General features: G+C 43.5%; 1 protein-coding gene and 2 long non-coding RNA genes across 3 annotated transcripts; 2 read left to right on the forward strand and 1 right to left on the reverse strand.

The window, feature by feature from the left end:
- The first annotated feature begins 1,495 nt into the window (after positions 1-1,495).
- On the forward strand, positions 1,496-8,219 carry LOC144241848 (uncharacterized). Its single transcript, XR_013338214.1, has 3 exons — positions 1,496-1,547; positions 8,004-8,060; positions 8,171-8,219. It is a non-coding gene; the product is annotated as an uncharacterized LOC144241848 (long non-coding RNA).
- On the reverse strand, positions 3,952-21,414 carry NEU3 (neuraminidase 3). Its single transcript, XM_077776469.1, has 3 exons — positions 21,208-21,414; positions 16,685-16,896; positions 3,952-9,774 (listed from the first exon to the last, which is right to left on the reverse strand). The coding sequence occupies exons 1-3, from the start codon at positions 21,230-21,232 to the stop codon at positions 8,695-8,697; spliced, it is 1,317 nt and encodes a 438-aa protein (XP_077632595.1). The 5' UTR covers positions 21,233-21,414; the 3' UTR covers positions 3,952-8,694.
- Positions 21,415-21,475: 61 nt separating this feature from the next.
- On the forward strand, positions 21,476-22,043 carry LOC144241844 (uncharacterized). Its single transcript, XR_013338210.1, has 2 exons — positions 21,476-21,569; positions 21,707-22,043. It is a non-coding gene; the product is annotated as an uncharacterized LOC144241844 (long non-coding RNA).
- Positions 22,044-25,914: the final 3,871 nt, after the last annotated feature.

The following is a 25,914-nucleotide window of genomic DNA, read 5'->3' on the forward strand; positions in this document are numbered from 1 at the left end:
CAACTCTCCAGGCTTAATTCATGATCTGTGTGACCCTCACTCTCCCCTCTGCAGGTATAATAAGTCCCTCTTCATAGAGCTGAGTCCTCAGCCACCCAACTAATCCAAGGCCACTTTTTCTACTGCCTCCCGAGTACTTGGCAGTACAGGAGTCTTGAAAATCTGCTTTATGATGGAAAAAAGCACCCTGTGCCCACAGGTCTAGGTCTGTGCCCAAGCTGTGGTGTTACCTTTAATCTCCAGGAGACTTAGCAAGAAAATCAATAGGAATCCCAGGCAATTATCATGCCATGGGAAAACTAAATTTCTGACCCAGGAAAAATGCAGCTCACTGGCAGGCTAAAGAACCAAGTTAGACACCAATCTGGGAAATAAAAGTTGGCTTCACATAGACACTAGGGGCATTCTATGTTCCTCCTACATCATGGAGCTGGGAAAGGTGTGAGTAGGAGGCAGGTGGGGTAATGGATGGAGAGAGGAGTACTGAAGCAGGTTATCAAAGAGCAGTCTGTGGACCAGCAGCATCAGCATTACTTGGGAGCTTGTTATAAATGCAAATTTTCAGGCTCCATCCCAGACCTACCAAACTAGATTCTTGGACTTGGGGCCAGAACCTGTCTTTTTTAACTTCTCCAGGTAATTCATATGCATACGTAAGCTTGAAAAGCACTGCTACCACACCATGCACACTGGATGGGCTAATACGATTACTACACGGAAAAATCACAATAATCACGACAGATCCCATTTTTTGAAGATCTACTATGTGCTAGTCACTTTTAAATTTTTATCTAAGTTTAAATACATTTTTTCACTTAACCCTCTCATCAACCCTACAAGATACTTTTATTATCCTAGTTTTTACAGAGGAAATGACAGTTAAGATACTTGCCCAATCACTTAACCTTTCCAAGGCTCAGTTTCCTTGTCTGTAGGCTGGGAACAATAATGTCTTGCTTCCCTGGTTGTTGTGAGGATTAGAGACAATGTATGGAGGACCATCTGCAAGGCATGATGGGCTCAGACCTGGCAACTGGGTATGGCTCCAGGGACCGGCCCACAGTGGAGAAAGGCAGAGGTGGAGTTTCTATCTCCAACTTGTCGCTCAATTAGAGACTTGCCTGGTGCCTACTGGCCCCGACCGTCTCACTCGGCACCGTCAGCTTCACCTGCTATCAAGTTCTATGTTTACCCCTCAAGAGAATCCACGCTCTTACTCGGATTCTATTCCCAGCTGATGACAGCACAATCTATGTTTAGGATGACTCTGGGTCATGGGAGGCAGCTGTTCTGCTGAAGTTTGGAGGTCCTGAAAAATAATTTCCAGCTAGATATGGGCTTCCGAGCCAAGAAACTAATGCATGTCTCTTGGGTGAAATAAAAAGGGAAGACTTTTGGTCTGAGAGGCGACTTTAGTGCAACTGTGAGATGCGTTATTACAGGACTCATCATCACCAGCCTGTTACCAGGCTGTCACCAGCTGCTGAATGCTCACCATGTTCTGAGGAATGAAAAGGCACTATATCTACCTCACATCAACCTGCAAGGTAAGCAGCACCCACAGTTCTGCCTCTTATTTGCCATATGATAAAAATATATGTTTGGAAGTCAGATCTGACTTCACCACTTACAGGTGTGTGACATTGGAACACATCGTGTAACCTTGTTGAGTCTCAATGTTTCCATCTCTAAAATGGGTTGTTGAATTAAATGAGAGAATGTATAACTCAATCCACACTAGGCACTTTATAAATGCTATTCCCCTTGCATACTTCTTTTCTAATACTCTGCCATGGTGGCACTTTGGTGGGCACAGAAAACAAAGATGACTCAGCCCAAGTCCTTTCTTATTTGGGGTGAGATTTCCCTCTTCTATACACATACTGGATCATTCCTCATAGAAAGGGAACAAAAGGTCTGGGGCAAAATCAGAAGGTTGGGCAAAATCATGGGCCTACAATTTGCTAAGGACATGAGAGAGGTGAGGCAAGACAGCTGTCCAGGCTTGAAGTGCTCTCTTCAGTGGTCCCTGCCTTCTTCTCCTCTCTTCCATCCATCACCTTCATTTTCAGCATTTGACTTTCAAATGTTGCCAGTGCTGATGGATAAGGGAGATCAATGGGTGAACAGTAACTTACCCTCTATTTACATGACATGGCACTGGTTCCTAAACCGTTTTGACAATTCACTAGCTCATCAGACCCACATAACTCTCAGTGAGTGCTAGGGCAAGAATTATGCTCCTGCTATAGCTGAATAAGTGGATTCCCAGAGAGGGCCAGTGGCTGGCACAAAGTTGCCCGTCAGGTCAGTGGCAAGCTCTAGGACAAAGAACCTGGACTTGAACCCTAGTCTGGTCCTTCTTTCATTCTACCCCAAGGTCTTTCCTGGTAATGTACCCTTTAGGTAATGCTGTTAACTTGAGTAGACTGCAGTGGAAGTTGATGTAGTTATGCACCAGGTAGTGGCTAACAGGTTGTGGTACCAAGTAATCCAATTTTCTGTGAGGATGGGTATTCATATTCTTTCACTTGCAAGCTGTATACACTTGACTCAAACTTGCTTCAGAGATAAACAAAATAAAGATTTTTTTTTTTAATTTTTTTTAATGTTTTATTTATTTCTAGGAGAGAGAGAGAGACAGTGTGAGCAGGGGAGGGTCAGAGAGAGAGGGAGTCACAGACTGAAACAGGCTCCAGGCTCTGAGCTGGCAGTCAGCACAGGGCCCGACGCGGGGCTCGAACCCACGAACCGCGAGATCATGACCTAAGTGAAAGTCGGACGCTTAACCGACTAAGCCACCCAGGTGCCCCAAAATAAAGATTTTTTAATGTGGGGTGGGTTATTAGGTTCCATAACAGGGAGAAGCCTCATAGATATCATTAGGATTGTTTCTGCCTGGCTCCATTTTTTCAGGCTTCTTCTGTATTCAGGTATTCTCCACCCACTGAGAAGAAGCCAGCTGTCTGTGGGTCCAGGCTTCCAACCTCCCATGTAAATGCTCTTAATGAAACGGTACTTGTCTGAAATGGTACTCTTTTCCCTTTGGATATGCTATTACTAAATAGCTAGGAACGTGTGTGGGAGGTGAGGAAGGGAAACTGATAAAGTCATTATAACTCTGGAGAGGTTTAAAAATTAGAACTACCCAAAGGTGTAATGATAATAATAACTAACAAAGTTAAATCTATCACGTTAGCTATTCGTTACTCCATTTTGGGATAAGGGTATCTTTTATAATCACTGGACTTACTTATGTTTTATATACTACTTACGGTATTTGAAATGTCCAAAAGGATCAGCTATACCAAATTTGTAACTGATATTTCCATTGCAGTTTATTCAAATTCGTTATTGTTTAAATATTTAAGAGGTGTTCAATGTTTTACTGAATAGGAGTTTGAGAAATTGAGCACTGAAGTTTATGCAGTAAGGATATATTCCTCTCAAGCCCAAAGGTCCCCAGACGTTAAGCAATCTAACAAAATACACAAAAATAAAATAGATCATTGGATTTTAAAAATGATCATATCAAAAACTATTATAAAACTATTTTTAAGAGGTACATTAGCAGTTCTCTACATTTATTCTTTCATCATTATATGATTCTTTGTGTTATGGTGAAAGAGATGCCCATATAAAACTTTTTCAATGGTCTATTTGTTTTAACAAAGTTAAGTACAAGTCATGAGTTAAGGCTATCACCCCACTTCACTGAGGTATTTGTGGCCTCACCAGCTATAATTTGGTATTAATCTCAGGGTTTTTGCAAAAAGACATAAGATGTGCAGTGACCAGCACTGGGGCTGCTGTCAGATGGGGTGATTTTGTATATCCAAGCTCCCCACATAATCACTTAATAGCTAGTGTGTAATACACAATCTAATGAGTCATGGTAATCTCTGCCCTGTTTCCTCAATAGGCAAGTAACTATGTTCCAATGACAATGTGTAAAAGTACAAAGATAATTTTTTATTATTTTTTAAAGGTTTTATCTATTTATTTTTGAGAGAGACAAGACGGGGGGTGGGGGGAGAGAGAGAGAGACAGAGAGACAAAGAGAGAGACAGAGAGAATCCCAAGCAGACTCTGCACTGCCAGCACAGAGCCCGATGCGGGTCCTGAACCCGCAAAACCGTGAGATCATGACCTGAGCAGAAACCAGGAGTTGGACGCTTAACCGACTGAGCCACCCAGATGCCCCAGTACAAAGATTATTAGTAAAGCTTTTTGAAAGTAAAAATCCTTAGGAAAAGCAAGAAAAGTCTTTAGTAAAAGTCAAATCCATTTTACTGAAATAAGTTGGGTACAAACTAGACAGAAGTATTAGGATGATCATCATCTCACTGCTCAACAACAACAAAACAAACAGCAGCCATTGGAATTAAGCTCTTTATTCATTTTCCTTGTTTCAGAGCCCTGTAGTTTCTGTGGTACAGAGGGCACTTCTGACACTTGGTATCACAGAGCCAAGACATGCTCAGACCATACTGAACCACGGTACCTCCCTTTGAGTCCTGGAGGACAGGCAGTCGTATCTGTCCAATCAGGGACAGAGGGGAAATACCACTGAGATGAGAACCCCAAAGCAAGGCTTAGCTTCAGGCTTAGGCTGTGATCCTGGGACATATGGGCTGACCTGGGAGCAGGCCAGCATAGAGAAGACTCATTTAAGGTGAGTGCTCAGCAAGTTTAGAACACTATCCAATTTACAGGGGGATTCAATATGCTTCTCCCTGTGGGGGAGCTCGCCCTGACCTTGTCTCTTAGCTTCAGAAGGCCAAGGATCCAAGGATCCAAGGATCTTTGACTCCTTTATTCATTCAGCGAAACTTTACTGCTATCTGTTCTGTTCCAGGCTCTGTGCCAGGCCCTGTGCTGGGTGCAGGGGACAAAGAGAGGAATCGGACACAGTCCTTACCTTTAGGGAATTCAGAATATAATAGAAAAAGCATATATTTATAAAGCAACCATGTGACTCAAGGTAAAAAGGACAGAGGGAAGATTCATACAGACTTGGCCCTCAAGGAATTCAGAGCCTCGCAGAGGGCTAGAGGGCACAACACAGACAGTAACATTACACAGCAAGCTGTGGTGATGACCAAAGGGAGGCTCCAACTGTGCGCTCCAGCAGCACAGGAGAGGATGACATGACATCTACTGAATAATGCAGTGGGGGAAACTCACAGCCTACTGAAAAAGCCTGAGCAGCCTAATCTGGCTAAAATGGAAGTACTGAATCCTACTGCCCTGGAGAGGAGGCTGCACAGCCTTAGGCTGACCTCTATGGGTCCCTCAGGCTACCCAACAGACAGGGTGCCATGTCTCTTATCTGTGCCTGCAGTTGCATATATCCCATGGATATGAGGGGAGACTGGTGACCAGGAGAAACAGGTCCAAATAAAGCATCCAAATAATGAGGGCCTGAAGTAAACAGTAGTGGCCTAGGAGTCAGGGCATCAGGAGTTAGGGAGCATGAGCAGGATCAGCAGGTTGAAGGGATGGGAGGCTGGTCCGGGTACATACCAGCAGCAGGAAGTCCCTCCCTGTGCTTTCCTGCACTCCTAGGCACGGGCCATGTGTGCTGGGTGGATCCATCCTAAGGGTCCCAAGACAGGGTGGGAACATCTGCGGGCAATGGACCACAGCCTCTGTAGTCCTTTCTTCACACCTCTAGATTAGAGCCTGCAGTCCGCTTTCCTCTTTTCTTCACAGCTGCCATCACCTGCCCAATCTTTTTCATTCTATCAACCTGAGAGGGCCGGAAATGGGCTCAGTTAGGATACCAGTATCCTGGTATAGGACCCAGGGCCCTGAAGGCTTGGGTAATCGGTACAGAGTTGGAGCGCCTCCAAGTGTTTTTGCTAGTCATGTAGAACATGGGACGAGTTGAGCCGGCTTAAAGTTACAGGGCTGGGTAGGAACTTTTCTTCACTTTCCACATGTGTTGGGAAACAGCTCCAGACTGTTATCATTTCTTCTTCATAGATGCCTCCACCTACACTATCTCTCCAGCCTCTGTCTCTTATCTGTGCCACATTCTCTCTCTTCCTAAAGGTGCCAGGACTCCTACCCTGCTGCTCTTTTTCTTTAGAGCCACCATTGCCCACTCTGTTCCTCTCTCTAACCCACATTCTGGATTACCTCTGTAATTGGATTACAAAGGTTGGATTACCCCAACCCTCTTTTCTTGCAATTCCTGAAATATGCACACAGGCCCTTTACTTATTAAGACTTTCACTGCTAATCACTAAGGAGAAGCAAACATGAAACAAAGGGGAAGGAGAATGAGAAGAGCAATTCAGAGATGGAGAAGACATCTAATGAGTACTGGTACTGGTCAGCCGTGGTCCACACTGGCATGTGACCGAGGTCTCTTCCTTGACTCCCTCCTTGGATGGTACCACAGAAGTCTTGATATTTTCATTTTCTCCATCCGTTAAACCTTGTTGGAGAACAGAGCCACCCGCCTGTTCCTTCTATTTGGGGTATGGTGTTCAGCAAAGCTTTGCAGAACAGGAAGTTTCTACTACTCGGGAGAGGGTTGCCCTTACCCAACCCCTCCCTGTACCAGCAGCTCTGCCACCCCCTCCACTGCCAACTCGACAGAGGTCTTCTCTGACAGTTGGCTTCATACAAAGGAGGAGAGATAAGTATTCATTATCTCACCCAACAACTGATGGCCCTACATGCCAGACGAAATGTAGACACCCTTTAGTAGGCAATGAGGAGCCACAAATGATTTTCAACCAGGGAATGTCAATAGAAAGCACCTTACATCATGCAAGGCCCTCAAGAATATTTAGATAAATGTACAAATGAGTGAATGAATGATCATAACAGTGTGCTGGGAAAATAACTTGGACAAATGGCTGAGAGGCTAGAGGAGTTTTAAGAAGTCAGTCTAAGCCATGGACTTAAGCCATGTGCAGGACTAGGGGAAGTTAATCTCTGCTTTCATTCTGCACAGGACTGGGGCAACCACCAACCCTTGGCCTCCAAGACTAAGACTTGCTCTCTAGGCCATTATTCAGCACTAATGATAGTTATCTGATAAAAGGTCTCTGATACAAGGTATTTTTCTCCTAAAATATGGAGGAAAACCAAGTATTTCATGATAGAATTTCTGTTACAATAACAGTCTATGGGGAAAGAATCTAAAATAAGAGCAACCAATCTGGTTTCATCTGAGAGACCCAGCACTGGCAAAGTTCAGCCCCAAACCTATCAGACAAAGAGGCATCTCTACTTCACAAATAGTATTTGCAGCAGGTACAAAAAAACAGGCCTGATTAAGAGGTCTGAGGTCCAGAGACCTTCCTAACGGTCTTCCTTAAGACCTCCTCCATGGGTAAAGAAGTGGCTAGGCCAGAAAAACAATCTGAGAAAAATGGGCTTGGGGGAAACCCAGCAGTATCGCCAAGCCCAGGGGCAGATGACTCCACACACAATGAAGATGCAACTAAGACAATGACATCAAGAGCTACCATCACTTCAACTTAAAGCCCAATATCTACAAACTGGCTGCATTGATCTTCCTGAATTTTCTCCCACTTCTAGCCCCATAAACTGTGAGCTCCTTGAGGGCAGAGACCATGGGAAGTTCTGTCCAATGCTTTAAAGTCCTAATCCATGTCCTTTTCTCATCAGGAACTATCCTGGTAAATGAACTTCAGGTTCACCTTTCATAGAAGTAATGCCATGAGAGGGGCACCCGGGTAGCTCAGTTGGTTAAGCAACTGACTTCGGCTCAGGTCATGATCTCACGGTTCGTGGGTTCGAGCCCTGCGTCGGGCTCTGTGCTGATAGCTTAGAGCCTGAAGCCCGATTCAGATTCTGTGTCTCCCTCTCTCTCTGACCCTCCCTTGCTTACGCTGTCTCTCTCTCTCTCAGAAATAAATAAAAACATTAAAAAAAAAAAAAAAGAAGAAGTAATGCCATGAGAAACAATTCAGTGTCATTATCAAGGGCTACTGGCATTGAGCTTCTCATTTTCTCCATAGGGAATAAGCGTTCTGGATGAGGAAGGAAGACTGAGCATAGCTGCAAAGCTGGAGAAGGTATGTGATCTCATGATCCAACTGTTTTGTTTTTTGCCCATTTCCTTTAGGGCAGAGAACCTCAAGAGTTCTCAACATGATTAAAGGGGTGTGTGTGTGTTTGTTATCAGGAACAGGACAAACCATCCAGATCTTCATGCCAGAACACCTGCTTGTAGCCTCACACCTGGATGAGTGGTGAGTCATTGGAAAAGCTGAGTCCTCTGACTTTCCTTTTGAGATCAGAGTCCACTATGCAGCTAGCATTTGCTGATCATGGAGCATGCAGACACTGTGCCTTTGCTATAAATGGAAGAAGAAAAATCCCAGAACCCATCCTCTCATTTTACAGATGGAGACCTGAGGCCCAGGTTCGGGTGTTCGAGTGATATGTCCAAAACCCCACAGCAAGCCAGTGGCACAACCAGGACCACATCATGGTTTCCCAACTTATAGTTTTTTCACTGTAGTAGCTATGGCAAAGTTTTCATTTTGCTCTTTGGAGGAGAAGGGAAAAAAAGGTAGGGAGCACATTATTAAGTTTTTGGATTCTCTGTAGACTTCAATAACTTCTGTTAACCTGGCCTCCATTATCCTGGCTGTGGTTGCCTTCCGTGGTTTCCTTTCTATGGAAAATCGGGTCCTAAGTCAATTTTTAGCTTTCAATTGGCTCAGGGTTCTTAACAGGGCTGGTGAAGTCCCCAAACGCATGGCTCAGGATCTCTCGGTCTGTAAACAGGCGGAAGGCAATCTGCTCACACTCTTGCTTGGTCCCACACTCAAAGAGACACCCAAACAAGCCCTCCTTTTCCAAAGCAGCCAAATCAGAGTAGCCACAGGGCCCGCAGTGCAAGATCCAGGGATGGGACCAGCAGGCAGCATCCAAGGGAGTCCGGTTGAGGTAGATGCCTAAGTTGGCCCTCCGCTTCTTACAGGCTGGGTGTGAGTACAAGAGCCATGATTTGGACAGTGGTCCAGCTTCCTGCTCCAGCCTTAGTGAGCTGTCTAGCAGAGGGCTCTGCTGAACGATAGGAGCATCTTTGCCATCAGGGTCCTGGCACCCATGTAGGATTTCCAGGGGCCGGAAACTCACCACACTGCCTTGGCAGCCATGTGGGGGCTCACAGAGCTGTTGGCTCAGGGCTGGTCTCTGAAAGCATTCACCACGGTCATCGCTGAAAGCCTCCGCCCGGCACCTGTTTGGAGTCCGGGCACTGCAATACAGCACGGGGTTGCCAGCCCACCCAGTCACCTCTGCCACTTCACACTCTACTGTTGCCGTGGGCTGAATGAGCCTGCCGTGGTGCCATGTGGCCCCTAGGTCATCACTGTAGATCATCAGGGAATGAGGCTTGGTTTTACATGGCAGCCGGAAGCAAAAGAACCAGTAAGGAATGTAGTAGGCATACGCAGGGATGACCAACCTCCCCGACTCCAGCTGGATGCCATGACCTGGGCCCACAGCAAATGTGGCCCAGCGCTTCACCTCTGCACCAATGACTTCTTCGGTCAGGTCCCTCACCTGGCTCCATGAGCAGCCAGAGTCTCGGCTGCAGATGAAGCAGAGTCGGGCTGCATTTCTGCCTGACAGGATCTGTTGACACTCGGTGACATGGCCTCGCACACAGATGAAGAATAGGAATACACAGCCGCTCTTCTGCTCCCACACAGGACAGGGGTTCATGGTTCGATGCCCAGGTAATGTGGCTGCCATCAATGGCATCAAGGGTCCCCACTAGACAAGGGGAAGGGGGAGAGAGCAGGAATGAAAGACTAATAGGAGTACATGAGAGTCATTAAAAGCATTTGTCTTTTTCAGTGATAAGAAATAAATGATATTAAAATCTATGAAATCATGAAGGCTCAAGTATTCACTAAATTCGCAAATATTATAGGATGATTTATAAGGCTGGGAAGAGGCAATGCTAGATATTGTGCATGCTGTCCCCTCCGTCTAGAACACTTCCTCACTTTGTCTAGATGCCCAATTCACCCTCCAAACTCAGAAGTCATCTCTTTTGTAAAGCTTTCTATGAACTCCCTCTTCTCCCCTCCTCTCCCCAAAGCAACTGGTAGCTCCCTCTTTGTACAACACAGAAGAATTATATAACTTATTATATAAAATCATATTTTAAAAAATTTTTAATGTTTATTTATTTTTGAGAGAAAGAGAGAGGAGCAGAGAGACACAGACACACAGAATCCAAAGCAGGCTCCAGACTCTGAGCTGTCAGCACAGAGCCTAATGCAGGGCTTGAACTCCTGAACTGTGAGATCATGACCTAGGCTGAAGTTGGACACTCAACTGACTGAGCCACCCAAGTGCCTCAATAATCATACTTTTTTATGTGACTGGCTCCCTTCCTAGATTATGAGTCTTTTGAGGGGTGCCCAGAACATGATAGGAGCTAAATAAATATTTTTTAAAAGAAAGAACAACCAAGAAAAATGGAAGGAAGAATAAAAAAAAAGAAAAAGAAAATAATGAAGAAAAGCAAAGCAAGGCGGACAAATATGAAATTTGTAAATAAAGGGAAATTTAAAACAAAGATTACCAAAGATTACTTTCCTTCCTCTACTATCCTGGGGAAGCAATGCATAACAATGGCATTAAGAACTCAAGCATTGAGTCAGAGATACCTAGTTCAAACCAGCCTTCATCACTTATTGTGTGACCTTAGGCAAGTCACTTAAACTTACTTCACCTCAAATTCTTCATCAGTTAAGTGGAAAATGTAACAACAAGCTCACACAGGAGTTGTTGTAAAGCTAAAATGAGATAATGCCTAATCAGACTTATTACAAAGAAAGGCCTAATCTCCTTAATAAATTTTTAAAACCAATTATAAATTGGTAAAAAAAAAAAAATTTTTTTTTACATATAAAAGAGAAAAGCAAATTAAAATGAAAATTGATGTAGTAACCTTTCACCTAACAAACTGGCAACAACATAAACTTTGACAGTATTCTGTTGGCAAAAATGTGAAGACACTCTCTTACATAGACCAAAGTGCAAAATGCTTCATTTATGTAGAGCATCTCAAAATTCCAGACACATCCATCCGTTTCCAGCACGCCCAATTCTGGGAATTTATCGTAAGGTATATCCACTCATCAAATTAAGTATATACAAGATTACTCATTGTGGTATTGCTTGGAACAGAAAAATACTGTGAACCCAAATATTCACCAACAGGGAACTGGTTACATGAACACACAATGCAAGAGAAGAAAAAAGAAAAAGGAAGGGCTCTACACCTTGAGATGGAAAGATCTCCCTAACATATTGCTAAATGAACAAAGCAAAGTACAGACCAGTGTATGCAGCATGTTACTTTTTGCATCAGAAATATGGAGGAAAAGGACTTCCCATAACAGTGAACTAGGTATTTGAACCAACCTTTCCACTGAGACTGGAAATGACAGATGAAATATTAAGACAAAAACATCTGGCTAAAAGCACCAGGGAGGAAACAAGACAATGAGGAATTATAGGCCAAGAACTGAGAGAAGTTCATTCAGAGCGGTTGGCCTGGTATTTCAAGTCCCATTTCCTCTCAGGGTATCTCTGCTAATTCTCAAAGAGATAACTGAAAAGCTGAGAAAGCTAAATGATTCTTTTGACAGCCTTATGGGGCTAGGAAGACAAAAATTTGGGGCCCTAGTAAACCCCATGCTCTAAGATGGAACTTTAAAGAGCTAAATGCAGAGCAAGGGTGAAATTGAAGTAGCCCAGCCTTCATGACCACCACTCTAGAAAACTGGCTGGCATTATCTACTGAAGTGGAACATAACCATACCTTATGATTCAGCAATTACATTTCTAGGCATAAACCCAGCAAAAATGCATGCACATAGTAGCAAAAACAAGTTCAAGAATGTTCAGAGCAGCCTGTACACAACAGTTTGGATAAACCTCAAAAATATTGAATAAAAGAAGCCAAACATAAGAATAAAGACTAAAAAGAAACAAAGCTAAACTCTAAAGCTATAAATAAGGATAGTAATTACCTCAGGGAAAGAGAAGGGGATAAGAGAAGTTCTGAGGTACTGGTAATATTCTATTTCTTGACCTAAGTGAAGAGTCCACAAGTATTGGCTTTGTCAGTTCACAGAGAAGACATCCATGTTTTGTACATTTGACATTTATTTTATGTTTTCTACATATGTGTTATCACTTCACATTATAAACGTTTTAAAGAGGAGTATTGGGGCGCTGGGTGGCTCAGTCAGTTACGTGTCCAACTTCAGCTCAGGTCATGATTTCACAGCTTTTGAGTTTGAGCCCCACGTCGGGCTCTGTGCTGGCAGCTCAGAGAGAGCCTGGAGCCTGGTTCAGATTCTGTGTCTCCCTCTCTCTCTTCTCCTCCACTGCTCATGCTCTGCCTCTCTCAAAAATAAATTTAAATAAATAAATAAATAAAGAGATAAAAGTTTTAAAGAGGAGTATTAACACTATATACTTGTATTTCTTTGTTTATGTAGGAAGAAGCACTAGAAGGATACATAAGATGCAATGGTGACAACCTTTGGGAAGGAGGAGACTAAGAATGGATACATACATTTTCATACTGTTTTATACCATGCATACTACATGAATGCATTAACTATGCAAAAAAAATTTAATTCCTGCGTAAAGGAGTAAAACATATTGTCAAGCAAAGCTCACATCATAAGAGTCATGAGGATCTAGAACTAAATGCCATCCCACAGAAGATTTTCCTCTAAGCTTTTTGGATAAAGGCCATTCAGTCTCTCCTTGCACTAGTCAAAGGACAGGAAAACTCACTCTCTCTGGGGCAGCCCATTCTATACCAGGGTGCCTTGTGCACTGTAAACACTTCAAACATAGGTACCAAAGTCAACTTAGCTATTGGCTAAGACTTAGTCATTGTGAAATCAGAAGCTCAATCATTATTACTGAGTGAGAGGAGAAAATGATTTGGGCCAGACAGGTCTAATATAAAGTTTACACGAAGCTGGAAGAAACAGTAACTAAAACATGAAAGTATCAGAATCTGAACAATCTCAAGCAGGTGGAGCAATGGGACATAAACAAGCAGAAGCTTTGACAGAGATAGAACAAATCTTGGGCTTAAAAATCTGAATGGAGAAGCATGATTAAAGAACAACAGGTATAATGGACAATAAGCATGATGAAAAATAACATTACTAATAATTAGGAAAATGCAAATCGAAACCACAAGGTATGACCTCATATCCACTAGGATGACTGCTATCAAACTAATAATACTAAGTGTTGGCAAGAATGTGGAGGAATTGGAACCCTGTACACTACTGGTGGGAATATATAATGGTACAGTCACTGTGACGAACAGCTTGGAGGCTCCTCAAAAAAATAAAAGTGGAATTACCATAAGATCCAATAATTCTGCTTCTAGGTATATTTATCCAAAAGAATTAAAAGCAAGGTCCTGAAGAGATATTTGCACAACCATGTTCATAGCAGTATTACTCACAATAGCTAAAAGAAAGGAGAACTGGGGACCCTGGGTGGCTCAGTTGATTAAGCGTCCAACTCTTATTTTGGCTCAGGTCATGATCTTATGGTTCATGGGTTCAAGCCCTGTATTGGGCTCGCACTGCAGGTGTGGGGCTTGCTTGGGATTCTCAATCTCTCTCTCTGCCCCTCCCCCACTCATGCTCTCTCTCTTTCTCTCTCTCAAAATAAGTAAATAAACCTAAAACAAAAAAAATGGTGGGAGAACCTAAGTGTCCATCAACAGATGGTTGGATAAACAAAATGTGGTATATACATATAATGGAATATTATTCAGCCTTAAAAAGGAAGGAAATCTTGTCACAGACTACAACACAAACGAACTTTCAAGACATTATGCTCAGTGAAATAAGCCAATCAAAAAAACTATAAATACTGTATGATTCCACTTATATGAGGCATCCAAAGTATCTAAAAACTCATAAAAAGAAGAATGGTGGTGGCTAGTGGGTGAGGCAGGGGGAAATGAGGGTTGTCCAAAGGGTATAAAGTAGCAGTCTAGATGAAAAAGTTCTAGAGATCTGTTGCACAACAATGTGCCTATAGTTAACAAAATTGCAATGTACACTTAAAATGGTTAAGAAGGAAAATTTAGGTATATCCTACTACAATTAAAATTTTTTTTTAATGTTTACTTATTTTTGAGAGGGAGAGAGACAGAGTGTGAGTGGAGGAGGGGCAGAGAGAGAAAGGGAGACACAGAATCCGACGTAACCTCCAGGCTCCAAGCAGTCAGCACAGGTCCCAGCGCAGAGCTCGAACTCACAAACTGTGAGATCATGACCTGAGCCAGAGTTGCACACTTAATGACTGAGCTACCCAGAAGCCCCTATCCTACTACAGTTTAAAAAAATGTTTAGGGGCACCTGGATGGCTCAGTCAGTTGGGCGTCTGACTTTGGCTCAGGTCATGATCTCACAGCTCATGTTTAAATAAACATTAAAAATTTAAAAAAATAAAAAACATATATAATTTTCTTAAAATCAGCAAATGTGAAAAAGATTTCAGAGGTTTTAGCTGATGGTTTACTTAACATTAGTCAACTGCATTATGCAGCTGCCAAAAAAATAAATGCTACTTTATGTTAGGCTTCATTAAAAGGATAAAAAACGGGATAGCCACCTCATTGCTGAGCTGGTCAATCTCTCCTTGGAGCCCTAAATTCAGAACACCGTTCTTTGAAAAAGGACACTGACATCCCAGACCAAATCCCAAAGACAGTAATCAAAGCTTTCAAGAGTCCAGAAACGAAATCAAGACTGTGGTCTTAAGAGCCACTAAAAGAATGAAGCTGGCAAGCCCCCAAATCAGAAGACTCAGAAGGTATGCATACTGCTTTCAGGTACATCAAAGAGCATTCTCTGCAAAAGGGGCTTTCTATTATGTATAGATTGGATGTCCTGGAAGCCAGAACAAGACCAATGGGTAATTATAGAGAAGTACAGGTTGTCTCACTCCAAAAAGTTAACAGTTGCCACAGGATTAATTTCCTCATCTGAGGAGTTGTGTAAGCAGCTCCTTTATAGAAGATGACTAATGTTGAATTCCTACTATGCAACTGCTATTATTATATTTTACAGACGATGAAACAGAGAAGAGTCAAATTACCAAGGTCACATGGCCAATCAGTGGTAGATCCTGCCCGACTCCAAAGCCATGTTCTTAACCCCTAAGATATTAGTAGCTACCAAGGGAATACAGAAGATCTCTGTACTGGGAAAGAAGCTAGGCTGATGATTCTTCTAACTTCAAGATTCTTCATATAGGCAAACCAGAGAATGGAAGGGATAAAATACAGAGAAGGGAGAATGAGTTCAAATGGACGCATCTGTGAATGTTTCTGAGGTTATGCAACAAGCATGGTCTGGTAAAAAGTGCTCAACAGCCCAAATGTTTGTGACAGAAAGCAAGGTAACACAACCATAGGCAATGCCTGACTACAAGCTAGGCTGCCCCGCTTGGCCTCTTTGGAGGCCAGTGAGTAATACAAGCAGAGGTTTGGTCTTGGGAAGCAGCTGTGAGGAAGGCTCATGATAAGATAGGGTGAAAGAGCAGGGACTGAAAGTTCCCCAAAGTAAACATCATTCCCACAAAGAAATGTGAGCAAGTCACCCAGAGCAGAGGCAGGGGTTGCTGGCAAGTCCCACATTTAGCAGAAAAGCATTTGCACTGTAGTAGAAAAAAAAGAGAGAAAAGAAAGGCATCCCTAGAGATGTGATGTTTTAATGGTGATATCTCCATGAGTAGAAAACTAGGGTAGGCTAGAGGGATTAGAGTGCCTATTATAAGATACATATGTTTGTTTGTTTACAAAAGACTCTCAAATCCATGGTCTCTTTTGATCCTCACTTCAGCCAGCTCTGCAAGAGAAAAGAGATCTGAAATAACCTTATACTCACAGGCCCAAGGGCAGCAATCATTCTTTGTCCTCTAAAAATGTAGTGAAAATGTGCTACTTAAGGGCGAGGGCTCCAGCACCAGCTCTGCTGCTTGGCAGGTGTGTGTCCAAGGCAAACCACTTTTAATCCTGTTTCCTCCTGAACAGTGGGGATATTATGTATCTCACATAAAACATGCAGGAGGAGGAAGACTGTGGTTATCCTTGCCTCTGACCATCTGCTAGTTGTGGTTCTGAACAAGCTACCTACCTTGGAATACCAGGATCCCTGACCAGAAAACTGGACTAACAATGCTTCCTTCCTTCTTTGGGTGACTTATAAGAACAAAAGAGAATGCGAGTGAAAAGCACACCACATGTTAGCTGAATTTGAATGAACCGTGGGGGCCTCTGGAATCAGAGATGGAATTTAAAGCCTGCTTCTGCTGCTTTATTACAGCTGTGTGACCTTGAGCACGTGGCAACCTCTCTGAGCTTCAGTTTCCTCATCTGTAAAATGTGACTGACAACCATGCCTATGTCACAGAGTGGCTACTGAGGATCTAATGTGCACCTAGCACACAGGAAGTACTCAGTAAGTGAGAGCCATTGCTTTTACTAGTTTTCTTCTTCCTCAGCTCCCACGCACGGCTCTTCCAGCACTGATGGGAAAGGGCACAGACCCTGAAGTGCTCTAAGCAATGCGGAGAGAGACTGAGGCTCAGAGCCAGATCTGGGATGAGTCACCTGTACCGAGTGCCCAGTCCTCAACCCTCGCCTCAGCACCAGGTGGAGAGCATCCTCATCCCGGCTTGTGGAGCGCTTCTCTGCAAAGGCCAGGAAGGTGTGGGTGGGGGGGATGTAGAGCAGGGCTGGGATCCGGTAGGTGATCCCTCTCTCGTCTTCCTGCTGGAACAGAGGGCTGTTGAAGGAGCACGATGTCACTTCTTCCATGACCTCTGCAAGGATAGGAGGCAGCTAAATATGTGTCCATACCCAAACGGTGGCCTGCGTGCAAGTTCTGCTCTATCATTCCATTTCTGGAGATCGCATACAAGGAGGCTCTGACATACTCAAATGTTTACTTTTTTGTACAAAGGTAATATCATGGTCAAAACAGAACAAAGCAAGCAATACACATGCTCAGTGAACAAATCTATCCTCCACACTCTGTGGAAATCCTATGCAGCCTGTGTTAGTATGTCTTTCCAGAGATTCCACGTGTGCCGCTGCCAAGCATCCAGGAGTAATATCAGCCTGGATGGTTTCCCATGTCAATTTCTGTGGAGGCTTTAAGCCATTCGGATAATATAAATATAAATCCAAATCCATATGAGGAAATGCCTTGGTTAAGAATTCTCTGGAGAAACTTTTCCTCTCTATTAGTGCCTAAGATAAGAGGCAATCTTTGTCATCTCTGTGTCAGCAGTGAGAATTCTTTTTGCCTGGTCCACCCCACCAGAGGATGCAGACTTTCAAGGCACCTAGCTTCATGCAGCGATCTCAGTTCCAATGAGAGTATACAACCCATGTGGGCCCATAGTTTCATTCACTGAAACAGCAAATCTACAAAAGCCCAGACTTCTAGGCAAGTGAGAGCAGCAAACATCCAGGGCAGCTGAGGTCAGGTTAAGGGGCTACCTGGTCTGGTTTTCAGTTTACTCTTGGTTTCTAGGTCCCTGGGAATTCCTCTTACTTTCTTGCAGTTTCAGCCATAAAGGACTTTGTTATATCTTATCTACAAAGTTACCGGTTAGCTAGCCTGTCATATGCTGAAAATATAAGTCTCCAGGTACATTTCTCAAAGAAAATCAGGTGTTCTACTTCTCAGAGGCTGGAAAACGGAATCAAGCCAGACAGAACCAGGCTTATAATTTTTTTTTTTTTGTCTTTCACCATCTGATATAAATCACTTGTAAAAATTATCAGATTATAAAAACAAGGCCCAGAAGGCTTTATTCATTTATTTAGTAAATATTTCCGGGTGCCCACTCCAAGTCAGGCCATAAGGTAGGTGCTGAGGCAACAGAAAGGAATCATAAGTCCCTGCCCTCAAGAAACTCCCATCCAAGTGTGGGACACAGACACATATGGACAATTACAATATCATGCAATAAGTGCCACATTAGAGGTCAACCTGAGAGCATGTAGGAAAACAGAAAAAGGATCTGTCTAGATCAGGGCAGCAGAGGATTTCTGGAGGGGAAATAACTGAGTCAACTGAACTCCTGCCTCATATCCTCATGCTCTGTGCCTAGAACATTCTTCTTTCACATAACCACAGAGTTCACTCCCTAAACTCCTTTAGCTCTGTTCCAATGTCATCTAATCTATGAGGCCTTCCCTGACAACTTCCCTACCTCTCTCTATCCCCTCTCTCTGCTCTCTTCTCCATGCCACTTACATCCAGATTATACTTGTTTAATATATACTACGGAACAGAAGCTCCATAAAGGTCAGAGATATGTCTCTTCTATTCACTGCTACACCATTATACTTAGAACCATGCCTGGTAATTGATAGGCACTTGACAAATTATCTACTGAATGACTGAATGAGAGAGCTGTATCTTAAAGGATGAACAGTGGGTCAGCCTACTGAAGGGTGAAAAGGGCAGAGGGGGTGAATGCAAAAAGCCTACAAATGACAGAAAACAGTGAGCTGCGGGGACTGTTGGCATGCAGCATGACTAGAACAGAATGCAAAAGTGGGACTGAAGGGGTCAGCAGAATCCAGGTCCTGGGAGGCTTTGCTACCTTATTAAGGTGTTTATCCCACAGAGAGGGAGCCACTCAAGAGTTTTTCGCAGAGGGATGGCATGATCAAGTATGCATTTTGGACCAATCTCCCAGGTAGCCTGTGGGCAACAAACTGAAAGAAAAAGTTGCACTGCTTTTGGCCACAGCTGCCTGGTGTCAATCAAGACAAACTTATCCAAAGGCATATCAATGATTCATTGGTCACTTGTTTCTAACTTAAAGAAAGAAGAACCATGGCTCATTATTGTGAGGGGAATGAGGAGTTAGCCTCCAGGGTCCAGAAGAAAAGCCTCCTCTCACTCCAATTCTGTGCTCTCAGTAGCAGAATTGAAAAGCAAGTGGGAATTGTCTTCTTCACACAGGACTACAGCACACCTCTCTCTCCTCAACTCAGGCTCTCCTGCCAGGGAGGATCAAGCTTTCTTAAGTAAAGATCTGTCCCTGAGCCAAGCTGGTGTGAAGGGTAAGAACAAAGGATTTGGACCCCACTAGGACTACATGACCTTGGCCATGTTATTTAACTTTCTTAATATTTCAGGATCTCATATATAAAATTTAGTAGAGCTGTTGAGAGAATTAAGCTGAAAAGTTAAAGTGGATGTTATAGAGCCTATGCCATAGTATGAGCTCAATATATGGCAGTCATTATTTTAGACTGTCAATCACTACATGTTCTACAGTTGACTCTTGGACAACACAGGGATTTAGGAGTGCTGACCCCCACTCTGGCAGTCAAAACTTCCTGTATCACTTCTGACTCCCCCAAAAACTTAACTACGAATAGCCTACTGTTGATGGGAGCCTTACCAATAACATAAATAATTAACACATATTTTGTATGTATATATGTATTATATACTGTATTCTTACAATAATGTCAAAGAAAAGAAAATGTTACAAAATCACAAGTTAGAGAAAAAACATTTATAGTATTATACTGTATTTATTGGAAAAAAAATTCTTGTATAACTGAAACTGTGCAATTCAAACCCGTGTTGTTCAAGGGTTAAGGGTAGTCTTATTCCTTGAAACCTATGTATAGTGGTGGTGATGATGATGACGATGATGATGATGATAACAGTTACAACTCTTTTTCTTACAAGTATTTAAATCTTTCTACGCCTCTGGGAAAGATCATATTTAAACTCTCATAAGCCCACACATTAATTATGAGTGAATACCACACTGTTAATGATCAGTCAACACGTGATTATTAGTTAACACCCAGGAATTCTCTGGGTGATAATAATAAAGCACAAGATAGGCACAGAGTGGGGAGGAGCAACTAGGAAAAAGGAGAGGGAGAGGAAGTGGGGAGCACACCAAAGCGGAAGCACAGCTTCTCATATGGGGCTTGATTCATGTCCCACCTATACTTCCATGTGATCCTGTGCTGGTCACTTAGTGTCTCTAGGTCTTGGGACGCCTATGGTTGTAAAACATGGATAATATCTATATAAGATGACCAATATGGAGAACTACCCAAAAGTGCTTTATAAACTTTAAAGCACTGTATAAGTATTTTAACTTTTGATGTCTTTACAATTTCACTTATGGCTTTGCTATCGCTATAACAATTAGAATCACTATCATTTTTTGTTAATTATGGTTATATTGATCACAGTGATGGCAGTGGTTAAGTAGCATAGACGATGACTGGCATTGAAACTCAAACTGTTTCACACAAAGCATATACTGGGAACTAAGGATAGAGAAGAATTAGATACAGTTCTGCTTTGGAGTTGTTCATTTTAGCAGAGAACTCAATTTATTAATTGTTACTCCATATAATCCTCCCTGCTCTCTTACTGGGAGAGAGTATAGTATAGCCTGGACTTTGAAGTGTGACGTGCTTTGACAGTTACGAGCAAGTCACTTTATCTCTGAGTCTGTTTTCTCACTTGTAATGAGGATAATGTCACCTATTTCTCAGCATAAAAGAACAACGTAATTCCAAAGACCCCAATTAATTCAGTGCAGCAGGCATCCTCCAGTGAACCCCAGAAGGAGGCCTCCCTAATTCATTTATTTATTCCTAACAATATTTAAAGAGCACCCATCCTTTGTCAGGCCTTTGGAGATCCAGTACTCCAAACCCCTCTCATTGTACACAGGGGAAAACTCAGGCCCACGGAGGGGAATAAGCTTTTATTAGGCCACTTAAGTCAGTAACAGCAAACCTGGACCAAGATTCAGGTCTCCTAAGTTCCAGCTCGGGACTCTCTACGACCCATACAGCCCTTTCTAGTAAGGGCTGCCCCTGCCCCTGTTCCCTTTCGTCTCTAAAATGGCAATCCTACGGTTTAGGTTTGGCTTCCTTGGAAGGAAATACAAAAATAGACTAGCCAAGAATACTCTGGCCATGTCTGAATTCCTGGCTCACTGGAGGACTCTGACTCAATCCTCCCCTCAGACTGGATTTTCTAAACCCAGACGGAGCCGCCGAACCTGTCCTCACACTCATAGCGCCCCACTTTTCGGGTCCATCTGCAGTGTCGCAGCCCCGCTCACCTTCGCGGGACCCCGGCTCCTCCATCTCTCTCGGAGCAGAGCTGGGCGCCGGGCAGCTCTCAGGTCTCGGACACCGCAGCGTGGGAGAATGAGCTACGGAGGAGGGAGAGAGAGAGACTGCGGAGGACACGGAAGCAAGCCACGAAAACTGAAGAAAAAGGGCGACACAGCCACAGACAGGCGGCAAGACCGACAGACCCCTGACGCCTAGACTTCCCCGCTGGGAAGCGAAGGCCGGGACGCGCGGAATCGGCACCNCCTGCCGCCGCCGCAGTCCGTCCTTTCTCGCGCGCTCAGCCCTGTCCCAGACACCGCGCGGACCTGCCCCTTGCTCTCCCCGACCGCTATCAGCTCCAGCTCAGGTACTAGGCTTACCTCGGCTCCCATGGGCCGCGCAGCAACCTGGCTTCGCCCCCACGCTTCCATTTCCTCCCCCTTCCTTCCTCCCCTCAGTCCCCAAGCCCCACGCTCGTATCATTGGTTGCTTGTCGGCTCATAGGTATCACCGCCTAAAACTTCCCCGAACAGCCTGAGAGTCCAGCAAAGGTTCCGGCCTGCAAGAGAGAACTCCACAAAAAGGACCAGAGATCCAGAGCATTAGACGAGCCCCTCAGCCTTAAAAAAAATAAAAATTATGTTGTTTTGTACGTCTGTACATGATTATAATATTGAGAATATTTTCCTTGCTGGGGGAAAGTGTGCTTCGTACAAGGCCTCATGAGGAGAGCATACGAAATACACATGGATTCCTTCAGACTCCACTTGTGTCTTTTTCTTTTATAATCCAATGTGTCCTAACTACACATAATAAAATTTAGCTGTGAGTGCAACTATAATGCTGAGTCCCGTGAGTCCTTGGAGTCTAGGAGTGGTCTTGGGAACCCTTAACCAAATACCATATTTAGTTTTAAAACTTGTAAAACAATACTATATATTGTTAATGGACACGTACATATGAAGAAAATGCATAGGAATAATAAATACTAAATTCAGGGGAGTAGTTCTTGAGAGTGCAGGGAGTAGGACATGATTAAAGATACCTAAGGGACTTCAACTGTATTGGTAATTTTTTAAGGTGGTTCACTTTTATTATTCTGTAAACATTATTATTTGTCTAAAATATTTTTTTAAAGACTGGCTTATACAAAGTCCTAGGGTTCTTCACCCAGACGTCTCCAAACTCACAATCACCAATTCTGTAGATCAATCACCACGTCAATTTTAGAAAAATATCTAAAGCTAATGCCAAATTTCTCAATTCTTCTTTGACTGGTGGTCTTGGTCTTATGCCTGAGGCAGTGAGTTGCAATCTCTATACCTGGAGGTGAAAAGATCTTGTCTCAAATCTGGACTTCCCACTCCCTAGCTCAGTGACCTTGGCAAGTTATTCAACTCCTGTGCCTCAGTTTCCTCAACTGTAAAACGGGCATACTTTGCACTAGTCCTCAGTTACGGCTCAGATGAAACAGGTTTCACTTCCTGTAACCTCCTAGGCCTCCATGCTAAAAGTCACTTCTCTTCCAGCCTTCACAGCACTTTACAGATGACTTCTGAAGAGTTTTGTTTGCCACTCCATTGGCCACTCTGATTAATCTGACAGAAATGGGACCTAATCCATTCTAATAGAATACTATCAACAAAACTCCCAAGTAACAGGATGAGACCAATTTGCAGAGCTGACCTTAACCATACCCAAGGGCCAGCACTCAACTAGCTAGATAAACAAACAACATAAAAAAACAAAACCAACCAACCATAAGCCATCAAGGTCTGCCTCAGAAAGCTAGGTGGCATTCTCGAATTTCTGAATTGACCTTACACCTGGCTTGAGGCATTAATCCGGGTATGGAGGATGTATTAGTGTTTGGAGACTCTACTGGGTCCACAAGGAAGTCAAGAACAATTCTATCATCCATAACCACATTGGAGAGTGAGCTGAGGTTCACCCGAATGCCTTCCAGGGGTGAGGTGGTATCATTGTTGTCTTCAGCTAAAGTCAGGGAAGAATTTCATATCAACATTTCAAATAGGATGACTCTCAAGATAGGGATAACTTCTTGCAGAACGTGTATAAATAAATTAGCAAACCCTCCAGGAAGCTCCCCTATGTAACTAAAGGCAGCTTCATCTTGGAGGAATCTCTATGGTCATCTGAGGGCTACCTGATCTAACAGTGGTGCTTCCTTAAACAATTGAAGGTTGCTTACGACCCTCCCTATGGTACAAGGCACCGTGTTTTGGGAGGGGGCAGCAAGTTAATGCCTGACTTCCACACAGAAAGGACAGTCCTGAGGGCATATGTGATACCCCTGTTTACAACTGTTGGGATCTCCTAACTGGGATCGATATCATTCAGGGAACACAGGTCAACGGTGTCACTAATGAGGCCTCCTGGTACCTAGTAGGCTTCAGAGTCCCCATCCACTTAGTATGATTGAAACCAGTCCTTATTTTTGGAAAGACGGTCTGATGGGAGTTGGCCCAAACTGTCCCATATGTCCACACAAGAAAACAGGGCAATTGCTACAAGAATGAGGGTGAAGGAGACATGCAGAGGTTGTGCGTTTTACGGAGAGGAATAGGAGCTGCAAGTGCACCTGATGTTTCTGATAGTCATTCCCTTTAACCTACTGAGAAGTCTATCAAATTGTAGTCAGAGCCATCTAGTAGGGGATGTCAAACCCAGTAGTCAGTCAAAGTTAAGGAGTTTGCAACAGCTTGGTAGAGTTGTACTAGGCCACTTTCCATTGAAAGGCTCCAGGGGTGACTCTTTTTCCAAATGTCATGATCTAGGACCATGTGAAACCAATGGGAGAATCCAGGTGTCTGAAACAGAATTCAGTGAGAACCAGAGTTCAATGTGGCTAGGCTGCCATCTGGAAGTTGTAGCAACCAGGTTGGCCTGGGGATGCTGTTAGGGCAAAGATAACATCATGCCTAACAATGGTCAGGGCTGAATACAGACTTTTCAGAATAAATCTACATGACACTCTCCAATCCCTCTCATTTTGATCACTACCTCATAAGCAGCAATGAGAGTTAATTTTATGTGTCAATTTGACTGGGACACGGGGTCCCCAGATATTTGATTAAGCATCACTCTAGGTATGTCTGAGGGTGCTCCTTGATCAGATTACTATTTGACTCTGTAGATTCAGTAAAGCAAACTGCCCTGTGAAAAAAAGGTGGGGTTCATCTAATCTATTGGAGACCTGAATAGGACAAAGTTAGGGTAAGGGAGAATTCACTCTGTCTGCCTCTTCAAGCCAGGACATGGGTCCTTTCCTACTCCTGAACTGGAATTTATACTATCAGTTCTCTGGGTCCTTAGGCCTTTGGATTCAGATTGGAACTACACCACTGGCTGTCCCGGGTCTCCAGCTTGCAGACAGCAGATCATGGAACTTTTCAGCCTCCATAATCATGTTACCCATTTTCTTATAGCACATCTCTTTATATATTCACGAACATATTGGTTCTTCTTTTATGGAGAATCTTAATGCTGCAGTAAAGAGTAAGTGACCGCTTTCTGGGGACAGCAACATTCAGTCGCCAAACTGCTTTACAAAGGTGTATTGCCCAGGACAAGATAAGTGAAGTAGTCAGAAATCTTTTGCCTATATGCTGTTTACTGAGTAGGCTGTCCCAACATTCAACAATATTCGTTGTCTGTGGATGGAGGAGTGAAAGTCAATCCAATACCTTGATTATCAGCCTTCTGTTGAGTGGTTTTCAACATTGTTTCAACAATAGCTCAGGGGCACCTGGGTGGCTCAGTCATTTAAGTGTCCAACTTTGGCTCAGGTCATGATCTCATGGTTCATGGGTTCAAGCCCCTGCATCAGGCTCTGTGCTGACAACTAGCTCAGAGCCTGGAGGCTCTTTTCAGATTCTGTGTCTCCCTCTCTCTCTGACCCTCACCCGTTTGTGCTGTCTCTCTCTCTCTCTCTCAAAAATAAATTTTAAAAAAACAACATAAAAAAATTTTAAACAATAGCTCAGTAGTAGCCTCCTGGCTGTCCAACTTTTTAAAAGGGTGTACTTGGTGCCTGCAAAGGATATGTGGCACTACTATACTAGGAGATGGGCCCACTACTCCACCAGTCATCAAGTTCTCACCTAAAGCTGTTGATTTTCCTTTCTCACCTCTTAGGATTCTGTATTTTGTTAAATTACTCAAGAGGAAATAGGAACCACTTCTCTATATGCAGTAGTCCCTGAATGGGAGACTTAGAAGCTTTCACACTTCAATTGAATGTATAATTGCTGTCAATAACATTACGGTGAAAGCCATACAACAGTAACATCGAACGAGTTTAGAAGCTCCCCTACAGTTATTTTAATTTTCCTTTCCTACCACAGACTTTGTCCAAACCCTGCCAGGTGAATTCAGGCTCTCCTCCCAGCCCCACCCCCCACTATGGGCACTCAGACCAAGCAATCTGAGACCGATATTGGAAAGCATAGACACAGCCACCAAGAGATCATGCTCTATTACAGACAAGAGTTTGAGGACATCATGGGAGTAGGAGAGGCTAGCCTGCAGGGGGCAGCTGGGTCAGCGGGAAGGTCTCTTCTCTGACTCCTGCTTCAGGGTCAGTGCTGCTTCTTCACTTGTGTGCCTCTTGGTCTTGACGAGCACCTAGGGTTCAGCGGCTGCCATTTTTGTTTTGTTTGCCCACCTTGCATACTACCATGGATCTGCCC

This window comes from Crocuta crocuta, unplaced genomic scaffold (assembly GCF_008692635.1).
Source record: "Crocuta crocuta isolate KB4526 unplaced genomic scaffold, BGI_CrCroc_1.0 scaffold271, whole genome shotgun sequence".
NCBI classification, from domain to species: Eukaryota; Metazoa; Chordata; class Mammalia; order Carnivora; family Hyaenidae; genus Crocuta; species Crocuta crocuta.